General features: G+C 38.0%; 2 protein-coding genes across 3 annotated transcripts; both read left to right on the forward strand.

Moving 5' to 3' along the window:
• The first annotated feature begins 127 nt into the window (after positions 1–127).
• On the forward strand, positions 128–13532 carry proser1 (proline and serine rich 1). 2 transcript variants are annotated; one of them, XM_004076317.3, is made up of 12 exons: positions 128–653; positions 728–793; positions 963–1031; positions 1118–1212; positions 1326–1419; positions 1603–1713; positions 2283–2381; positions 2804–2882; positions 3084–3176; positions 8951–10274; positions 12000–12144; positions 12631–13532. In XM_004076317.3, the coding sequence occupies exons 1-12, from the start codon at positions 609–611 to the stop codon at positions 12754–12756; spliced, it is 2346 nt and encodes a 781-aa protein (XP_004076365.1). In that variant the 5' UTR covers positions 128–608; the 3' UTR covers positions 12757–13532. The 2 variants fall into 2 exon arrangements, with proteins under 2 accessions (XP_004076365.1, XP_011481648.1); XM_011483346.2 differs by lacking the exon at positions 3084–3176 and having other exon boundaries at positions 129–653.
• Positions 13533–17168: 3636 nt separating this feature from the next.
• LOC101173000 (erythrocyte band 7 integral membrane protein-like) lies at positions 17169–20091 on the forward strand. Its single transcript, XM_023962335.1, has 7 exons — positions 17169–17301; positions 18495–18598; positions 18685–18757; positions 18893–18975; positions 19082–19285; positions 19432–19566; positions 19661–20091. Exons 1-7 carry the CDS (start codon positions 17244–17246, stop codon positions 19847–19849), a joined length of 846 nt encoding a protein of 281 aa, XP_023818103.1. The 5' UTR covers positions 17169–17243; the 3' UTR covers positions 19850–20091.
• Positions 20092–20317: the final 226 nt, after the last annotated feature.

Consider the following 20317-nt stretch of genomic DNA (forward strand, 5'->3'; position numbering starts at 1 on the left):
TTGCTAGAATATGACTGTTTTCAAATATTTAATAAAGCTAAGACTTTTAAAAAAGTGTTATTTATTTTTTACATGTAATCTACAAAATCCATTTTTAGACGGGCCTGACGGGACAGAAGGGTCCTCTTTTATTGACGTTATCGCCGTTGGCTGTCTCGAGCTAGCAGCTTTTTTTTTAGCTTTTTTTCGTTGAATTTAATGAATTTACAAATGTTCTGCGTTTTTTGTGAAACCACAAACTGTTTTTTGTAATCGAATTTGAGTGAAAGGGGCTGCCAATTCTTGTTTGTGTTTTTTTTTTTTTTTGTTGTCGTTATTTTGTCGTATCGTGCTTCTATTTGAGCCAGCTGTCGCTTGCTAGCTTGTTGTTAGCTGCAGACAAGTGTGAAACAGAACTACAATTTAATACAAATCTTCATTTATTGAAATTATGTTGTGGATAAATTTTGAGTATATATTAAAACCGCAGTTAAGTAAAACATCTTTTTATTAAAGCCAGACGAATGATTTGTGTTTGACTCTTTGTGTCTGACAGTATATTCAAAGTTGCTATAGTCATTCAATCATTCATTGTCTCAGGAGAGTACGTTCTTCTGAAATCAGAAAACATGGACAATAAGTCATTCGACATCGTGCTGGACGAGATAAGAAAGGTAGAGTTTCTTTAAATTGATATGAATACATTAAATCGCGATGCTTTGCCAATGAATGTTGTTCTTTGTTTCAGTGCGTCCTGACCGATCAGAGGGTCAGAGCTATTGAGCAGGTGCATGGATATTTCTCTAGTAAGCAGGTATGATCAAACCACAGTATTCTTTATTTTGGCTTTAGAAGAGCGTCATAATTTCTGGATGTCACTAATTTAATGTTTTACAATAAATTATTTGACACTTTTAATATTTAATATCAATTCAGATAACATCTGGTGGCCGGACTATATAAAACGTTTTTAATATCTGCAGGTGATGGACATTTTGAAGTACTTTTCATGGGCAGAACCTCAGATCAAAGCTGTGAAAGCTCTGCAGCATGTAAGTAACTATTTCAGAGATCAGATCCCAGATTCTCTTTTTTCTTTTTATAAAATTGCTTGAATTGTGTTTCTTATGGTTCTTAGAAAATGGTTGCAATCCGTACCACTGAAGTTGCAAATATATTGAATTGCTTCACCTTTACGAAAGACCGACTCGTGGTCTTGGAACTCATAGCTTTGTGAGTGCACTTTAAAATGTTTTCCAGTTACATTGCTAATGCATTAATTTAAATCAAACACTTTGATTTATTAGTCTATCTTCTTTTGCATTACATTTTCTGTTTCTGGACAGGAATATTTCAGATGCTCAGAATTATCATCCTGTAGAGGATATGTTTCGGACACATTTGTCTGAAAAGAAGCGTGCTCGTAGGATACTGGAGCAAGTAAGTAGGAATTTATATACCGGTAGTTTTGTCTTTGTTGAGTTTGTAACTTTATTAAGTCAGTTTTTAATTTCTATTAAGTTTAACAAGTTAATGAAAGGAGACGTACTAACAAAATGTGTATACACTTCATTTTGATGTGTTGTTGTCTTTTGGAAAATACTAATATTTAAATGTCATTAGGTATGCAAGGTTGGCTGCAAGGCTCCGGTAGCCATGATCTCCTCCTGTGGAATGATACCAGGAAATCCATATCCTAAAGGCAGACCCAGTTTGGTAACTGGAACTTTCCCTGTAAGTTCATGCAAGATATGATTTGGTAAAAAACACTTTGAAATTACTTTGACTCAATTGTAGAAGAGGGATTGTAATGCACATTTTTTCAATATTTGCTGAAGATTCATTTTTATGTAAAATATTAAAACCATCGACCAGTGAGACGATGGTAATTAGCAGATCTGTTCCAGTTTTTTTTAGAATTTACTACTCAAAATTGAATCTGCCTTTTGTAATTTTTATATCTGTTCCCTCAATGTTTTGTATTCTTTGAAACACATTCATGTCAACAGTGAAATGACCATTACAGAGTCCCATTAAGAAACAATTACAAAACAGTTTGTTGCTGTTTTTCTCTGCACAGTTGCTCGGTCACAATCCTTCACTAAAATGGCCTTTTTTCATGTAAAGTGAATTTGTGCATTGCAACTGCTGTTCTTAAATTAAATTGAATCTTGTTTTTGTTTTTTTTGTATGACTTTTTGCTACAGCAGAGAATAAATTACATGTTATGTACAGTATTTCTTTCTTGATCAAATGATGTCTATTGCTTTTTAATGATGGCATATGTTTTTGTGTTTTTTAAGGGAATCCCTCCAGCTAAAAAAGAAGGGGAGAAGAAAGAAGACTCTAACAGTCTGGAGGGAAAAGGAATTGCTTCACGCATCATAGGACAATTTAAACCTGTAAGCATTAGTTTTCGAATCACCGAACAAAAAGATCCCCCAAAAAGTCAAAATTGTTTTTTTTAAATGACAGTACGCAGTGTAATTACATAAAAATCTGTGAGTGAAGTCAGTCTGTATTAACAAATGGGCAAAAACATTCATATAGAGACAATTATTGAAGCTTTATGTTATTCAAATAAAATAATACATGTTAATCAAGTAGAATGTGTATTTTCAATTTTTAATATTATTTGAAGTATTTGATTACATTTCTTCTTTTACATTTTTTAGATAATACATTTATTTTCTTATTTTTAGTTATTTATTATTAAATTTTTTAAATGTAACTGGATTTAGTTGGTTTAAATGCCTTTTTTCAAATTTCTTTAGAAAGATGCCATATGTTAGAAGTTTTTATGTTTAATGTCTTTCCATTTCAGTTTCCTTCAACCTACAACCCTCATCGGCCTGTCCCTTACCCCATCCCACCGTGCCGACCCCATGCTACCATCGCTCCAAGTAAGGAAAAGCACAGATTCCCATATTTCCTGCTGCCTTTTATTGCATCATTCTTAAACTTCATGAGTACCTGTCACCAATTTAAAAGAGGGGGGGGGGAGTGAAGAAAAAATGGGTGGATGGTGACAACAATAAATATCTAATTATTTCCTGTTTCAAAGTGTTTGGTCGACACCTTTAATATTTACAACTGCTACTCAGGTGCGTACAACAACGCAGGCCTTGTTTCTATGGGAGGGGTAATAACAGCCAACGTGCCCCCTCCCCCGTACACCTCTGCCCACAAAGTAGCAGGTATGGTTCAGTTGGAGGCGGTATGAGTGTGTGTGAGAACAACTCCTTCAGGCTTGCAGCCTTACTTGCTAGCATGCTGCTTACCTGCGTCTCTGACTATATCTTTTAGCTAGTGAAAAATATTATTTGCACCTTTTTGCTTTCACTGATTGACCAGAAAAGTACACTTCACTGTTTTGGTCTTTATTGTCATCTCCCTGGACATGACATCCAAAACATAATATTACATTGTCACTTTAAATTAATTCATGGCCACAAATAAACTTTTAATTGGCATTTTGTGACCACAAATCAGTTTTTTTGGGGGGCACAAATAAGCATTATTTTATCAACAAGTTAACATTCTGTGTATACAAATTTGTGTTTTGTGGACATCAAACATAATTTTGTAGGCACAAATTAGGTTTTTTTTGGGCACAAATTAGAATTTTCTGTGCACAAGTTAGTATGTTGTGTGCAAAAATGAGCATTTGTGGCCACAACTTAGTATTTGGTGTGCATCAATTAGTATTCATTCGTTTTGAAAGAATGGATTAATGAATAAACGATTAGTATTTTGTGACCATAAATTAGCATTTTTTGGGCACAAATCTGAGCCTACAAAGTACTAATTTGAGCCTACAAAATGATCCATGATAAATGCTAAGTTGTGGGCCCAAAAACAAATTTTTGCACACATAATACTAATTTGTGCCTACAAAAGCTAATAAAATGCCAATCTGTGGCCTTTAACCCTTGTGCTATCCTATGGAGTCCAGATGACCCCACCCTTACATTGACCTGTTATTCCAACCATGACAAAGGTGGATAAAGGTGGAGAAGATTTCATGTAATCCATGGACACCAGTGAAGATCACAAATCATTGAAGAAAAAAGGTTCAGCGCACTGTATAGTGCAGGGGTCTGGAACCTTTTTGGGCAAGAGAGCCATAAACACCACATATTTTTAAATGTAATTTCGAAAAAGCCATACAATAATGTAGTGTCCCCTTCCCACATTGAGGCACGGAAGGGTTCTTTATTCTGGTTACTGTAGACAAAAGCCGTACAATTAATTCAGCAACTCCTGAATCTCTCCCGCCGAGACGAGAGCGCTTCTCCCAACTTTATATTCCCCTGCTCCCGCTCCAGCCCTCCCATTTCCCTTATTCGGCCCATAGCTGAACCCCATTGGTCCAAATTACCTAACAACAGGATGAGCGACAGAACTGAGAGCCAATCAGCAGCTCTGCTTGATGCGTTCAATGAACTCCAGAACTTATAACGCGGCCCAACAGCCACCCAGTCCAACTCAGTCCGCAACAATATGTGTATCACTAAATTTTCAAATGAATGTGTGCATTTGATGTAATTTCAACATTTTTAAAGTACAATAAGTCTGTGGATTCTTTTTAATGACATAGTTATGCTGTTGCTAATAAATGATGAGTATTTCTCGTAGTAGTTTTGCTGATGCTCTTGTCTGGTTGATACGTGGTGAGTTTCTGCTTCATGCAGGCGTTGAGACTTTAAACGTGATCTTAGGTTAGTATGAAAGCACTTTAGATGTGAGACAGACTGCTCACATGCAGACCTGGAGCCAAACACACACTGACACGCTGCAGTGAGTGACGGGCAGTGGGTTTTACGTTTTTATAATCCCCGCGCGATTCACCTGCTGCCGGTCCCCACAACCCCCCACCCCCACCCTCTGCTTTCTTCTTCACACATCCCGTCCCCGCAACTGTGCGCTCTTTCTCAGAGACGGGAGCGCGCAGCTTTAGGCACGGCAATTCACAGGTTTCCGGCTGGTACAAACTCTGTGAAATAATAGATAATTGTAAACTGATAGCTCTGGCGCAGATTTCTCTCTCTAAGCACCGCTACTACTGCGCGCCTCTGGCATCGCATCGCGCCCGAGAGGGACTGGTCTAATGAAAAAAAAAGTATAATTAAAGATTTGTCTGCGAGCCACATGTGACCATCAAAAGAGCCATATATGGCTCGCGAGCCATAGGTTCCCGACCCCGGGTCTAGTGGGTCTAGATGACCCCACTCCCAATGTTAAAGTGCCTAGGATATCACAAGGGTTAAATACTCATTTGTGCACACTAGGCCTGCACAATATACCGCAAATTTATCTTTATCGCAACATCAAGGTGTGCAATATGCATACCGCAAAAGACGGCGAAAATCGCAATAAATGGTTACCTTAAATGTGCTAAAACAAACTCATGGCAGCTTGAAATATTGAACAAATGAAATAAATCCCTTTATGCATTCAACCAATCGGAAGGACCCGTTTACGTTGTTGATCAATCAGATGAGCCCTTTTATGTTTGATGTTTGCCTCCTATGTCGACAAGAGTCATTTGGAGTATAATTTTTAAACTGTTGCAGTGAAATGGAAATTATGTTTTTGGTTGTTTTGCTATTTGTTTATATACCGCGAATTATATCGTTGTTGCAATATTAATCACCAATATCGCATATCGCGAGTTTTCCTCATATCGTGCAGCCCTAGTGCACACACAATACTAAATTGTGGCCACCTATTATTAATTTGAGGGAACAATTTGTTTTCTTTTAGGTTTTTAATGTCATGTCCAGGACACCATAGAGTATCAATGTCAGGGAAAACTCTGGATTTTAATGATGCAGTAAAAGCTTATCACTTACATGCAGAATGTTCAACAAGGCAAAAAAACATGCTACTAAAGTGCTGCAAAAAGGGGCCAAAGTCCCTTTTTTAAAATTTCACTCTGTTTTTATTTATAAATCCATTTCTTTTGTTAGTGATTTTTACTATGCTTGTGTGCAGCAGCACGTTTCTTTTGTTTTCTGGTCAGTCAGTCATGTTTTTTAAGGCTTTTGAGAATGGGATTTGAGTCTAAACAGAATTGGATCTACTCTGTCAAAAATGTGATTCTTTGTGGAGTCATGCTGGGTTCTGGCATTTAACACGTATCGCTTTGTGAAGTCGGTTTCTTCTTTTTCTGAATGCAGTGTCCTAACTACCGTAAGTAAAAATACAACTGTAATCACAAAAATGCTGGAATGATGAGTGCATTTTAAAGAAATACATTAATAAATAAAAAATTTGAGTCCTAATCTAAATGACGTGTTTATTGTTAAAGTTAAAATTATTTTTCATTTCAAGGTTTGGTTTGAAAACCTTTGTGTCATTGTAGATAATAGTGTGCCATCTGTAAAGAATTACTAAAGCTTATGCTGTTGCTTCCACTCGTACATTTCTGTCATGTTAATAAAGCCTCTTTAATACCACTATTGTGTAATAAAAAGCCAGTCAAATTCCATCACTGTTCACATTATCTCTCATAATGTCAGTTCACACAGCATACATCTACATAGGCAGGTTATTGCCGTTGCAGGTTAGCGTCATATTATCCCAGAAACACAAAGAATTTAACCAGTGAGGCCTATTGTGGTTAAAATGTGACATCATTTTGCAAGGCTCTGTTATGCTTATATTTAAAACTACATGCACCATGATGGTTTAAGCACTTTTAGATCTTTTCAATCAGGGTCTGCGCATGGTTAACAAGCAGCTAATAGAATGTTAGTTAGGTTGGTAAATCTGAGCCGTAGGACATGAGTCTCTGTTTGCTGTGATTCTATGCCAATCATTTTTGTTGTTAAACAAAGGGGGACAGTTTTTGAACACTTGTTCTGGGTTTCTTCATTTAAAGATAATTTTTGCATAGGTTTCTCTGATGTCTTCAAATCAAACTTTATTTATAGAGCAACTTTAACACAACAGCAACAATAATGTAAAGTGCTTTACTGGGGTTAAAACAATTATAGGTAAAATGATAAAACACTCAGAATGGCCTTAACCTTCCTGTTCTCCTGCAACCAGCATAAATGAAACCTAAAACGACACATGAATAAAACTCCAAGTATAAATAAAAATAGAAATTAAAGTGGACATCAGGTTTTTTCTTTAGTGAACTATATTGTTATTATCTGGGTTAATTATTCGCTGTGTATACTTCTAAATGAATAGGATTGTTTTAATATGTGAAAAGCTTGTCAATAGTTGTGCAGACGGAGCCAAATGAAATCCCTGGAAAATGGAGTCAATGGCTTTCATTAACTCTTGTATTTACACTTCATTATTACAGAGCCTTGTGGCATGCATCATGTCACTGCAGCTGTCGTGATGCTCCATCTTACCTTACAAAATGTAAAACTGCGCTGCTGTGTTATGGACGGCACTTTCCATTCTACTGAAGTGCACGGGAAAAAAAAAAACTCCACACATGTACAGGAAGAACATGCAAACTCCACACAGAAAGGTTGCTGTTGCACTGCTAGTGTTGGGTTGGGGGTAGGCCTGCACAATATACCGCAAATTTATCGTTATCGCAATATCCAGCTCTGCAATATGCATATCGCAAAAGACGGCGAATATCGCAATAAATCGCAAACCCAAAATGTGTTAAAACAATCTTCTAGCAGCTTGAAGCATTTAACGAATCAAATAAATCCCTTTATGCTTTGACCAATCAGATGGACGCCTTCCCATTGTTGACCAATCAGATGGAGGCCTATTATGTTAACCCTGGTCCTGAAGAGCCTCAACCCTGCCTGTTTTCCAGCTCTCCTTAACCAGCTTGCTGTTGATTGGCTGACTCAAGTGATTTCACATCCTGATTGACTGAACACACCTGATTTTGGTTATCATTATCGAGCAGTCTAGGGAGAATTGGAAAACAGACAGGGTTGAGGCTCTTGAGGACCAGGGTTAGCCACCCTGACATTTGTCCCCCATGTCGATGAGGGTCATTTGGAGTATAATTTTTAAACTGTTGCAATGAAATGAGAATGATGTTTTTGTTTATTTTTCTATTTGTTTATTTACCGCAAATTTATCGTTATCGCAATATTGATCACTAATATCGCATATCGCAAGTTTTCCTCATATCGTGCAGCCCTAGTTGGGGGTATGAGGGACTGTAAGCTAGCATGTAAACAGGTGGATGACAGGAAGCGGGGGCAGCTTACGCAACGCCAACAGCTCACAACTCAGAGGAACATTTCTGATGAGCTACTGCTGCTCTGCAGAAACTGTCTAAGAAAATGACACAGGTTTTTAAAATTTTGTCTAGAAACGGCATAATCATAAATAAAAGACCACAGACAACGGTTTTACGATAGATAAAAAGCTGATCGGAGTGAGACTTAAGCACCAAACCACCGTGCAGTCCTAAATGAGTATAACTGTTTTCTGTCTTCTTTTTTATTAATCATTCCAGCATTTTTGGAAACCAGAGTTGTAGATCATTAAAGACCTTTGGGGAGAGTTAAGTTTCAAGACCACTATGGTTGTTTGATCTTTTAATAAATTCACAGGACATTGTGTCAACTTTGATTCATGAAAAACATGAAATTGAACTCAAAAACCAAAAAATGTTATTATACCATTTTCCCAAAGGTAAACACAAAGCATAGTTACATTTTTTGTTATTTTTTCAAATATTTATAATTTAAAAAACTGCATGTATGTAGTGTTCCTCTCTGGCTGTGCCTTCCCTGCTTTCACTTCAACTTTCCTAACTTTTATATTGGTGTATGATTTTTCCAAACTTATTTTTTTTAATGGGTTAGTATGAAATACTTTTACTAAACCATTTCTGATCAGCAAGAGTTTTTTGCTTGGCTTAAAAAAAGTATATTTTATGGTTCAACCACCATATTTTAGAGCACTATATATGTTTCTATTTTTAGGTTTTGTTTTTATTTCATATTTTCTACTTAATTCTCACTTCTAGGTTACAGACCAGGCAATCCACAGAACACAACACCTGGCGTCAACAGCGGACCTTTTCCTATTCCCCACGGGTCCACTCCGTCCACCCCTGTCCCACCCCAGTCTCCCGCTCAGCCGCTTCCTACAACTCCCATCACACCCGTTTTCCCCGGCATGGTGCCCTCCCACAACCCCAATGCTCCTTCTCCATCCCCAGCCCCTTCTCCCTCTGTGATTAAAGCAGGACCCCAAACCCCCAGTGGCCACACCACACCTACACCCTCAGTCATTAAAGCCCACACCCCCTCAGGCACCCCCTGTGGAACCCCCGTCTCCAGCAGTGGGAGGTATTCCTCCTCCCCTTTCCACAGCCTCTCTGGAACAGACACCCCTTCCCGGAGTGGTCAAGACTTTGCGCCGCAGCCAAACTCCATTGGTTCAACACAGCAGAGGAATTATTCTCAGTCTGCAGACCACCAGTCAGGATCCACCTTTTCTGGCACACAGCCACAAGCAGGTAACCCCTCTGGGTCTGTGATCCGAAGTTACACCCCCTCCAGACAATCCCCTCTCACTCCTGGGTCCTCCACTTCAGCAATTCCAAACTGTTCCACTCCAGGCCTCAGCCCCAAACCCTCCCCCCTTCAACAGGCTCAGGCTGTCGTTGCTGGAGCCCTGAACAGACACTCAGGGGGAAGTAACAGTGGAAGCAGCAGCCCCATACCCTCGGCCTTTAAGGGCACGTCACGTTCTGTTACTCCATCTGTTGGCTCCCTGGTGGCATCAGGCTCTGCCCAGGCTGCTCTTGTGCGCTCCTTGGGTCTGTCACACCCCTCTGTCTCACCTAAGGTTTCTCTCCCGAGCCCTGTTGCCATAGCGGGCCTCCATGCTCTTTCTTCCAGCCCAGCACCATCGCATTATCCCGGCTTGTCTCCTTTCCCAGCCCTGTCTTCCTCTCTCCCTGCAACTTCCCCATCAGCCGTGCCCACAGCAGCTCCTTCATCCAACATTTCCAACCACCCCGCAACCTCCATGTACCCAGGCCTGGCAGCAAATGCTGCTCCCAGTTCAGCTTCCGCTTTTGGTTTAGGCCTCAGCTCTGCACCTGTATTCCCAGGAATCCCCCCTGGTCCTAACCCCACCTCTTTTGCTGGACTGGGTGTGTCAGGGGGGCACGGTGCTGGAAGCCCCGTGTTGTCTTCCCTGATGGGATTGGCAGGAGCAGCTCAGTCTTCAGTGGCATCAGTCACCCCTCTGCAGGCAGCTGCAGCTGCAGCTGGAGTTCCAGCATCCTCCCCGGTGTTGCCAGGTTTCGCCTCCGCCTTCAGCTCCAACTTCCAGCCGGGGTACGTACACTCAGTAGTCCTTTTAGCCGGCAGACAATAAAACTGTCCTGACTCGTGAGTGGAAAATGCCACAGAACGACCGGATAGCTGTTGTGCAAGTTAACTGGTAGTGATGTATGATTTTGGAGGATGCCAGAGTGCAGTGAACTCGTCAGAAATGTTAGAACAATCGTCAAAGCATGTGACAAATTTCCACGTCTTCCAATGCTGGCTTTAAAACATGCATCGTAAATCATGACTATCAGTTTCCACGTAGGTTTAATGTCATAAGTCCAGTGTTGCACCTACAAAGTACAAAGTCCTCTTTAAAATACATTAGGGTGTTGGCTCTATGTTGTCTGCTGTTTCTCTACTAGAGGATAACTGTCAAGAACTCGATGTAGAAAAGACAGTCCTCACCCCTGTTTACTTTAATAGATTTGTGTCTGCATGTTTTGGTTAGTGTTGTGTGGAGGGTAGCACGTATAACCAAATAGACATGCATATTTTATGAAGAGCCATATTTATTAGATGACTTTAACCCATAAGAGCCAAACCCACTTTTCTTAAAAAGGACACTTATGTGAGATTTTCCACAGACTGACTAAACCACTAAACAGAAGTTTTCTTCTGTTACACTGATGTCTCCATGGGTTCTTAATGTTTTGTTTTGGATTATTGTGGGTTTTATGGTTTATTTAAAAAAAGAAACAAAATATGGATGAAAAGTTAAACAACTTTGCCGAAAAGGGCTTAATATACCATCATGTAAAATGTTTTTATTTTCTGACAGTTAATTGGAATGTAATAACTTAAAATGTAACTTTATTTAAAGAGAGTATATCCAGTTGCAAAAGCCCTCAATGAGCTGTACAGATAAAAGGAAAAATAATAATAATAATAAAGAAAAATTAATAGGAAAACATAGAAAAAGCAATCTTATTGGTAAAAACAATTAAAAACACCACTCATGCACATTATAGCAACGTAAAACGAAAGAAACAGTCCATGAAATCGATTAAAAAGCCACAATAAAGCTAAAAGGGGGCAACAGTGACATAAGCAATTGCAAACCGATACAAAGCCCATCGAGACGACTGCTGTTGTAAATTTGGGCTATACAAAATATAGAATTGAAATTGAATTGAATTATAGTTCACTTCAAAGCCAAGCTAAAAAGATGAAAAAAACAGACAGACTAAAAAGGTTTTAAGCTTGAAGTTTATCTCAAAGTGCTGCTCCGTTTATCTTTTTCTCTCTTCTTAAAGTGATTCTAGTGGTTTTTTAATTATGATTATGCAATTTTTAGCTAAAATCAGAAGACCTATGTCCTCCATCATGAGAAAAACATGTTACAGGAACATGTTAAAAACACAATTTTCATTGTAGTGGGTTTTTAAACTTGGTAAATAGTTAGCTGAACTATTTCCTAGTAACTGTTTAACTGTGATACAGACCTGTTGTCTTCATAAAAATTTAAATTGTTTCTAAGAATCAGCTTTATAAAAAAGCTAGAAAAACAAATACAGGAATGTTATGTTAAAAGGTGTTTTTAATGTCCTCAAAGACAAATTTTTCATTGTGTCATAGTTATTTAAGACTGTTTTTTTTAATTGATTACTTTTATTTTTCTAACAGCCCAACAAGGTGACTTTAAAGTAGAACTAAGATTCTAATATAAAAAGACCCAACAGAGACATGGTTCTTTTATGTTCTTCAGTGAGTAAGAATTCTTGTGTGTTCCAGGTTGGGCAGCGGCCTCCAGCCTCCAGGAAGTAGTGGTTTTCCTGGTCTGCTGTCTTTCCCTGCAGTAGCAGGCTTTTCTCCCTCTGCTTCTCCTGCTGCACTTGGTGGCCTCCACAACCCAACCATGCAATCGGCTCTGCTGCAGGTGAACATTCACGGTGCACTTGAACCCTTTAGCGCTGGAGTTGTCCCTGGCAACACCTAAGTAGCACACGATCTTTGACATATCGTTTTTTAACGTGTTACTAACAAGGTTGGGAGTCGGCGTAGTCTCAGTAACTTCTGTTTTAGTGGTATCACGTGTTGCAAACAAAGTTGAGAGCTACAGGTATTGTGAGTACGCTAACTTGGCTAACATGTAGCGTGTTACAAACAAGTTCTAGAACTACTGTGAACACACTTTTTACTTTTGGACTTATGCCGGACTCTTTTGTCTCGCTTAATGTGCCTTATAGTTCGGTGCACCCTATAGTGCAGATAATGCAGTACGTTAATTGTGCAAACAGTTGAAGAGTTACAGTCATCGATAGAATGTCAACACGGGAGCTAAAGTTCTGGTGTTAAGGGGTCAAGGAAGAATGTAGAACCTTGTTTACGTCTTTTTTGTTTTGACGTTGGACTTGTCTTTCAGGCTCACCCTACATCTGCTTTGGAAAGCTTTCCTGCTCAAGCCAACAGTTTTACCAACTATCCTTCAGGTCCAGGAAACCCTTTTCCACTCCAACCAGGACTGCACCCCCAGCTGGGTTGGCAGTGAAGCCTGTTCTTTTGTAAACAGACTCCGCCCTACCCCACAGAAACAGCACAGTATTGGCCTTGAACTCTGAAGAAAACTGAATAACAGCTTCATTGCGATTTGTGTTTTACGGCAAGACTTAATACAACGAACACTACCCTTAAGTGTGGGTGGAGGTGAAGGCTGGGGTGTATAATATTTGTAGAAAATAATGTGACTTTAGGTTTTTGAAAATATTCGTTTTGCTAGTTTTCGCTAGCCTTACCTCCCTGTTTTTAGAAATGAACTCTATTAAAAAAAACTAATGAAATGTTTGAATCCTGAACTGTATCACAGCATTCTGGTTCACAAAAGAGGAAAAAGTGAATTGCTCTGTATTTATTACTTTACTGTGACATTTCTCTGACTTACAGTTTTACTGTATACAGTTAATTTTTTAGCTGTTTCCTTGGATTTACATTTTGCATGTTGACAAAATGAACAAAAATGACATGCAGGCTCTGTTATAGCAGTATTTGAAACGCCCTTTGTGAATATTTGATATTCTAAAAACTATGAGCTTGAAAAACAAAGTAGTTCATTTTCAGGTTTGTAGCAGCTTAGAATTATCCATTAGTTATATCAGGGATGGTATATTGACAGTGACCTGATGGTGACTAGGCCTTCATGTTTTTTTATCTGATTTCATTTTACTTGTTTTTATATTTTTCCAGTAACCAGCTGGTTGTAATAGATATAACTGTATTTGTAGTCTGTGATGCCTTGGCTGTCACCTAAATAAAATGACTGAAACTATATGATGAGGGTTTTTTTCTCCATTTTTTTTTCATCCAAATTATTTAAAAACATGTTTCAGCAAACCTTTTTACATTTGACTTTGGCGGCATATGATCCAGCTATCTTAGAAGGCTGTTTTACAGCTGCCCTGGGTTAAAATTAACCATACTGGTCCTTGTTGTTGCCCAACACAACATAAATCCAGTCACACGATACTGACAAGATTCCATTACACGTTTCCATTCATCTAAAAGTCGTAGTTATAGCACTCTATTGTCGTCATTGCAATTCAGTTATCATTTCTTGTCAAAGAAAATTTCACAAATGGAAAATATTGGTTTGAAGTTACTCTAAAAAGTATAAAAATCAAAATGCTTGAAGATTTTTAATCTGGGAACTGGATTTTCATTTTTGTCAAAACTGTTAATATTCTATTAATATTTTAACAGTCATACCTAAAAGCTTTCATTGTGTTACTGAACAACTGCCCTATTTCGTATTTATTTTTGTTATTTCCATTTCATTTGGAATAAATAAAATGCTTCTACTCATTTTATTATTACTACATTTTGAGAGCAACAAGTGTAAAATAAAAAAATTGTTTAAATATTCTGACATCTTTTGAGTATGTTTTAAAAAAAAGCTACTAGACGATTTGAAAATAGTTGACCTTTTCCATCAACTATGTTGACATCATTTCTGTTAATGTAATTTCTGAAGGTTACATTTTTCCTGAATACTGGATTTTATTAATGAGGTCCAAAATAAACTATTTTATTTACCATAAAAAATAGGTTAATAGAAAATGCTATTTTAAAGAATATCTCATTTTGTTTCATGTTAATTTAGTTTGAGTTGAATTTAGCAGAATATCAACTATTCAAGACCTGCAACAAAGACAAAACATTGGAGAGGTAGAGTCCTAATACCATGCATTAGGTTGGGCACTTGGTAGGAGATAAGTGATAGTTTTGCATAATTATCAGAATTATGTTTTATTCATATTTTATTTCATTTTACTTTGAATTTACTGCTCTTGTTCTTTTGCTGCACAGCCAAACATGTTTCAACCTGTTTTTCTTCAGAAATGGAGGCTTTTGTGGTGTACATTCAGACTGAATAACAGTAGTTGAGTTTTTTTTTAAACTTTTTTGAAACAATTGTAGCTGCTAATTCCAGGTCTATGAAACGGTCAACAAGTGGTTCTGGGATCATTGTTTTCATTCGTTTGTCAGAAATCCTTCAAGGAGCAGCTGGTCCTCGCTGGATGTTCTTTCCACTCTTGGATTTTGACTCTGCATTTGAACCTTTAGGATCCTCTTTCTGTAATCGGCACTATCAAATAAAGTTCTGAAATTCTTGTGAAAGCCTTTTGCTTGTACTCCTTGATGAATGTTTCTCATGTCTAACATTATGAGACACCTTCTTGCTGTGCAGCAAGTTCACTTTTACTGCAAAAGACATTTTTTTCTCTCATTACTGACCCTTCAGATCTTGTCTTGGCTGTCTGTCTTTTGTTCATTTCCCTTCATTTTTTCTCAACTTTTTCCATTTTTCTCACATGACACAACCTTTACAAACCCTTGTGACTCAATGGGTGAACTTATCACATGGTTACTACCTTTACAAATGTCTATTAAGAATAATTCTGCTCTGTGTAAAGAAAGAGTAATAAAAGCAAACAACAAATATAATTGTGGTGCTTAAGAGTATGTGTGTGTGTGCAAAGTCCGACAGGGAATGAAGAAGTATTCTCCTTTGGGAAGGGGAACTATTTAAAGGCACATTCCCCTTCCCTTTCACCTGACTTCCTGTGGACTCCTCTTTGTGACCTCAACCACAGGCCCTGTTTAGAAAAAAAGTTGAAAAACCATTTAAAATTTGTTCGTAAAGCGACGTAACTGTGATGCTCACTAGATTGGCAAATATGAACCACAATGCATTGCGTTTGAACAATTTTTCACGTGAAAAAACTGCATTTGAATAAATTTGTTATGAACCAGTGGATTCATTAGTAGTCTTCGTAAAGTGTTCATATTTAATAGTTTTTTAATGTCGTATTTGTTGTTCAAAAAGTAAAAGAAATAGCAAGTGAGTGTGATGTCTGACTTGCTTTTAAAACCCACTAGATAGTCCAGCACTATATCGTTTTTTGTATTGATGAAGTAGGAAGGGAATTCATACATAGCCTAATTCTTGATATAAACCATCACAAAAATAGAAAAACAAATATGTTAATGATTTAACATTACAAACAATAGAGTTCCTCAAAGCACTCTGGAAAGTACAGGTACAGTTTTTGTTTTCATTTGTTTTTTTGTTTTTTGTCAGTCAACAATTGATACCTTCCATCTATCCTTTCTGAGGACAAACAGGCAAGCTGAACAGAAGTCCATAAAAATCTGTTGGTTTGTAAAAACAGGAAGATTCTTCCTTCCATTTGTTGGTTCCATTTTAGCTGCCACTGCTGGGATTTTTGAATCAATACCAAATAGTTTATTGATCTTAACATAGATGTTATCGGAGATGGACAGAGCTGCAAGAATAAATTGGACAGCATCCACATAGTGCTTTTCTAAGTCGGCTGATCAATCAGTAAGCTTTTACACTGAAAGGCTCTTTCGTTCAACCGATCTGCATTTTTAATCAATTTAGAAATTCCTCAATTGGCAAATGGAGTGCTTTTTTAAGACACTCAGATATTAATGGATGTTAATGATCTATTATGAGGGATCTCTCCCCTCTCGCGTTCTAAACAGGAAGTAGTTACTGGTTCCAGGATGCCAAAATCCCAAAGCGTTCTATTGAGAAATAGTCAGTCTTTATATTTGTCAAAATAACCATTCTTGCTCTAATACCTTTTTTTAACATTTTATTCTAATCCTTTTTTCATAATATTATTTCATTATTGCATGTTATTCAAGTTATAAACTGTCCAATCAGAGGCCTCAATGAAAGCAGGTGGACTCAGGTCTAACATTCGAACATTCAAAGCATTTGATTGACGGATTCTCCAAAGCCCGCTTTTTAAGTGGAAGTGATGTGGATTTCCTGATTGGCGGTAGTAGTTGTCAGTGAAACAACAGCTCAGACCAATTCAGAGCGATCACTGCTTACTGACCTCATTCGGCTCCAACATGGCGATGTCCGTATTGCAAAAAAGTGGCGATTGAATGTACTTGTACTTTTCTCTGGGTAAAGTCATACTCACTTGGTCCAGTTCTAATATTTAGTTAATGGGTCTTTCTCTTGGGTTTTTCTTTGTTTGAACCGAAAAAGGGTCTCATAAAATACAGAAATCCCATACCATAATGCTTATGACTCCACGTCTCAATCCTATTTGCGATAAACAAACATTATAATTATCCCCGCTCCTGTAGTTTCTACTTTAAAAAAAATTGAAATCCTTGATTGTTAAAAGTAGATTTAATGAAAGAGTTGCTGGACTAAACTACATGAGATTGCACTGGCATCCTTGTGTAAGTGGGAAAAGACGAACATCTAGATTTTCCATTTTTGTCAAATCGTAAAGCATGCTTTTCCAAAAACCTGTATTCAGTTTTGTAATGTTGAAAACCTCTAAGGGGTCAAAGCCACTCCTCTGCACTGAGCCATATTATATGGCAGGACTGTAGCTTTAAAAGGCTGGATCCTTCCTCTCATCGGACACACTTTAACAAACTCTCAACAGACTTCCGAAGAACATTACCAGCTGAAAGGAGTATATAGAAATGGAGGACCAGATGGAAAGCCAGAAGAGAAGACAAGAAAGCAAAGATGTTTTAATCTGTAAGTTAAAATGCTTTTTTTAATTCTGCTTTTGAAACTATTGTCACCAGCAACAACTAGAATTAGCTTTAATAACCAAATACTTTAATTCTGACTTATATTTGAAATAATGGAGTTTAGCAAGGAAACAAACAGAAGGGGAGAAAATGTTTGGATTCATGGGAAGGTAGGAGCGCACCTGAGTGAATGGAAAGCAGGAAAAGAAGGGCACAGCAGAAGTGCATCGCCATAGAGACAGAAATCACATGTCACAGAGATAAACACATCTGAAAACATGTGACAATGTGTGCGGAGGACTAACCTCAGTTATCTACCTTCTGAATTTGTATAAACAAAAAAGTACACGCATGTACCTGTCCACACTTGAACAAAGAGGTTGTTTTTTATTCCAACTCATTAAAGATCCTTAATCTGACTGAACTGTTCATAGACTCACTTCATGCAGGACATCACGGTGTAAAATCAGACTTTGAGGTTTTAGACCGCCTGACATTCTTCCCAATTGCAACACAACATGTGACACGGCAATGAATACATTTTCTTCTCTTTTTTTAATGTGTAATGAGTTTCAGTGGGACTGTGAAAGTCCCTACATTTAAGCCACTTCCTGTTTTGTTTTTTCTATTTAACATACAAAAAACCATATGCGTTACATGTGAAATACAAAAGAACAACAATGGAAGAAGTGTCAAACTATCATCCTGTGAGTGCAATTATATAATCTGTTCCAGTATTTGCTGAAAAGCGTCATGATCTCGTGTTTTGTTAGATATAACATTCACAGAAAGCGATTAATGCTGGAAACTACGGCATGTTGACATACAGAGCCACTCCTATTGTGGTGATTACTTTTCATTCATTAACCAAGCAGCTTCTCAGATCATGTTACATAGATAAACACTTGACTAGTTTTCCCATTTATGCAGTTGATTATTTGTATGCGAACTGCAATCACAGTGTTATAATTTTGTGGAAATGTTTTGACACCTGCATTTTTTTTCTTTTTTTAATTATTTTTAACAAGTCTCTAGTTAATATTCTGTGATGTTGAAATCTGCCACTAAAGCTTTAGATACAGAGTGGCAAAAAACGTTGTTGTTCCTAAAAGAAAAGTCTCAAATCAATTTTATTTTGTTGGTAAGGGAAGCTCTTCAGTCAAACCATTTGGTGACACGTTTTTCCCCTTTTTTTAGCTGAACGGACAGGGTCTTTGGGATGCCTTGGATGGTTTATAGTCATTCTCTCTGGATTTTTCACAGTTCTTCTTTTTCCCATCACAGTCTGGTTCTGTTTGAAGGTGAGTGAGCTAAAGTGCACAAACTGACACTCTCTAATGCAAAAATGAGCATGTGAGCTGAGGTTGAGCTGTTTGTGGTTTTCTAGATTGTTCAGGAGTATGAGCGAGCTGTCATCTTCAGGCTGGGCCGCATCATAGACAAGAAACCCAAAGGACCAGGTGTGACAGCTTTATCCACACTATGAAGAGAAAAAAAGAACTATTTATTCTCTGTTTTATTTACTTATTTTTTAGTCACTCAGAGCCTTCCATGATTTTTTTTCATTTATTATTGGTCGCTTTTACTTTTTTTAGGAATATTCTTTATCCTGCCATGCACTGACTCCCTGATTAGAGTGGATCTGAGAACTGTTTCATTTGACATTCCACCACAAGAGGTCAGTGGTACTCACCACGACACACGAATAAAGAATAAAATCTTTATTTGCAGCATTACAACCTTAATAAAATCTTGAAACATGAACTGGTTTCACTTTTCTTCAGATTCTAACCAAAGATTCAGTCACTGTTAGTGTGGATGGCGTGGTGTACTTCCGGGTCAGTGACCCCATCGCTTCCGTGGCCAATGTGACTAATGCCGACTTTTCCACCCGACTGCTGGCACAAACCACCCTCAGAAATGTCCTGGGCACCAAGAACCTCGCAGAGGTCCTGTCCGACCGGGAGGGCATTGCTCACAGCATGCAGGTGAAAATAAAAACTACAATATCTATATATATATATAGTGTTCTTTTCTATTAAAGGTCAAAACATTTTCATAGCTTAGTTTGGTGGGCATGTGCCACACTCTTAAACCACAGAAATAAAGCTTCTTTTTTTAAAACCTTTTTCAGTCCAATCTGGATGAAGCCACAGACAACTGGGGAATTAAGGTGGAGCGCGTGGAGATCAAAGATGTGAAACTTCCACATCAGCTCCAGAGAGCCATGGCTGCAGAAGCAGAGGCAGCACGAGAGGCCAGAGCAAAGGTCTGTTTAATGCAACACACAAATGTGCTAACATATTCACAATCACTACAAACAGCTATTTTCACTGACTTCATGGCCTCTTCTCTCCTCACAGGTGATTGCAGCAGAAGGTGAGATGAACGCATCCCGCGCCCTAAAGGAGGCGTCGCTCGTCATTGCAGAGTCTCCATCAGCTCTGCAGCTTCGTTACTTGCAGACTCTCAGCACCATTGCAGCAGAGAAGAACTCCACCATTATCTTCCCATTACCCATGGATGTCATATCTCACTTTATGCGAAAGTGAACTTGCCTCACCAAAGTGAAGTGGACTTTATAAGATAGGATTTTAGTGCATTTTATGTTTTACATGATTCATCTATAATTCATTGTATATTATATTTAATCTGTCCTTTCCCAATGTCTTGGTTAAAATCACTGGTTAAATTCTCCCTTAGTAGATTTTGTTTTAATGTAAATGTTTAGATAAGTGGCAAATAAAGCAATGCATGGAACTGTAATAGAATAAAACATTGTAGTGGTTCCAAATTTGTCTGTGAGGTCCTTTGACATCAGTGACAGCATTAAGAAATATTGACGAAGCAGAATGTCCCCAGTCTCATGCCCTTACTGAAGATGTTTAACTGTTGCACAGGTCTTAATCAAGTCTAAGAAGAGCGGTTCAGCTTACTTTCTAAGATTTCTGACAAAGAATTGCTTGACATACATAATTCTTTGTAATCGGCGCAAAGTTAGAGAGGTATCAAGCATGCCC

This window comes from Oryzias latipes, chromosome 14 (genome assembly GCF_002234675.1).
Source record: "Oryzias latipes chromosome 14, ASM223467v1".
NCBI lineage: Eukaryota > Metazoa > Chordata > Actinopteri > Beloniformes > Adrianichthyidae > Oryzias > Oryzias latipes.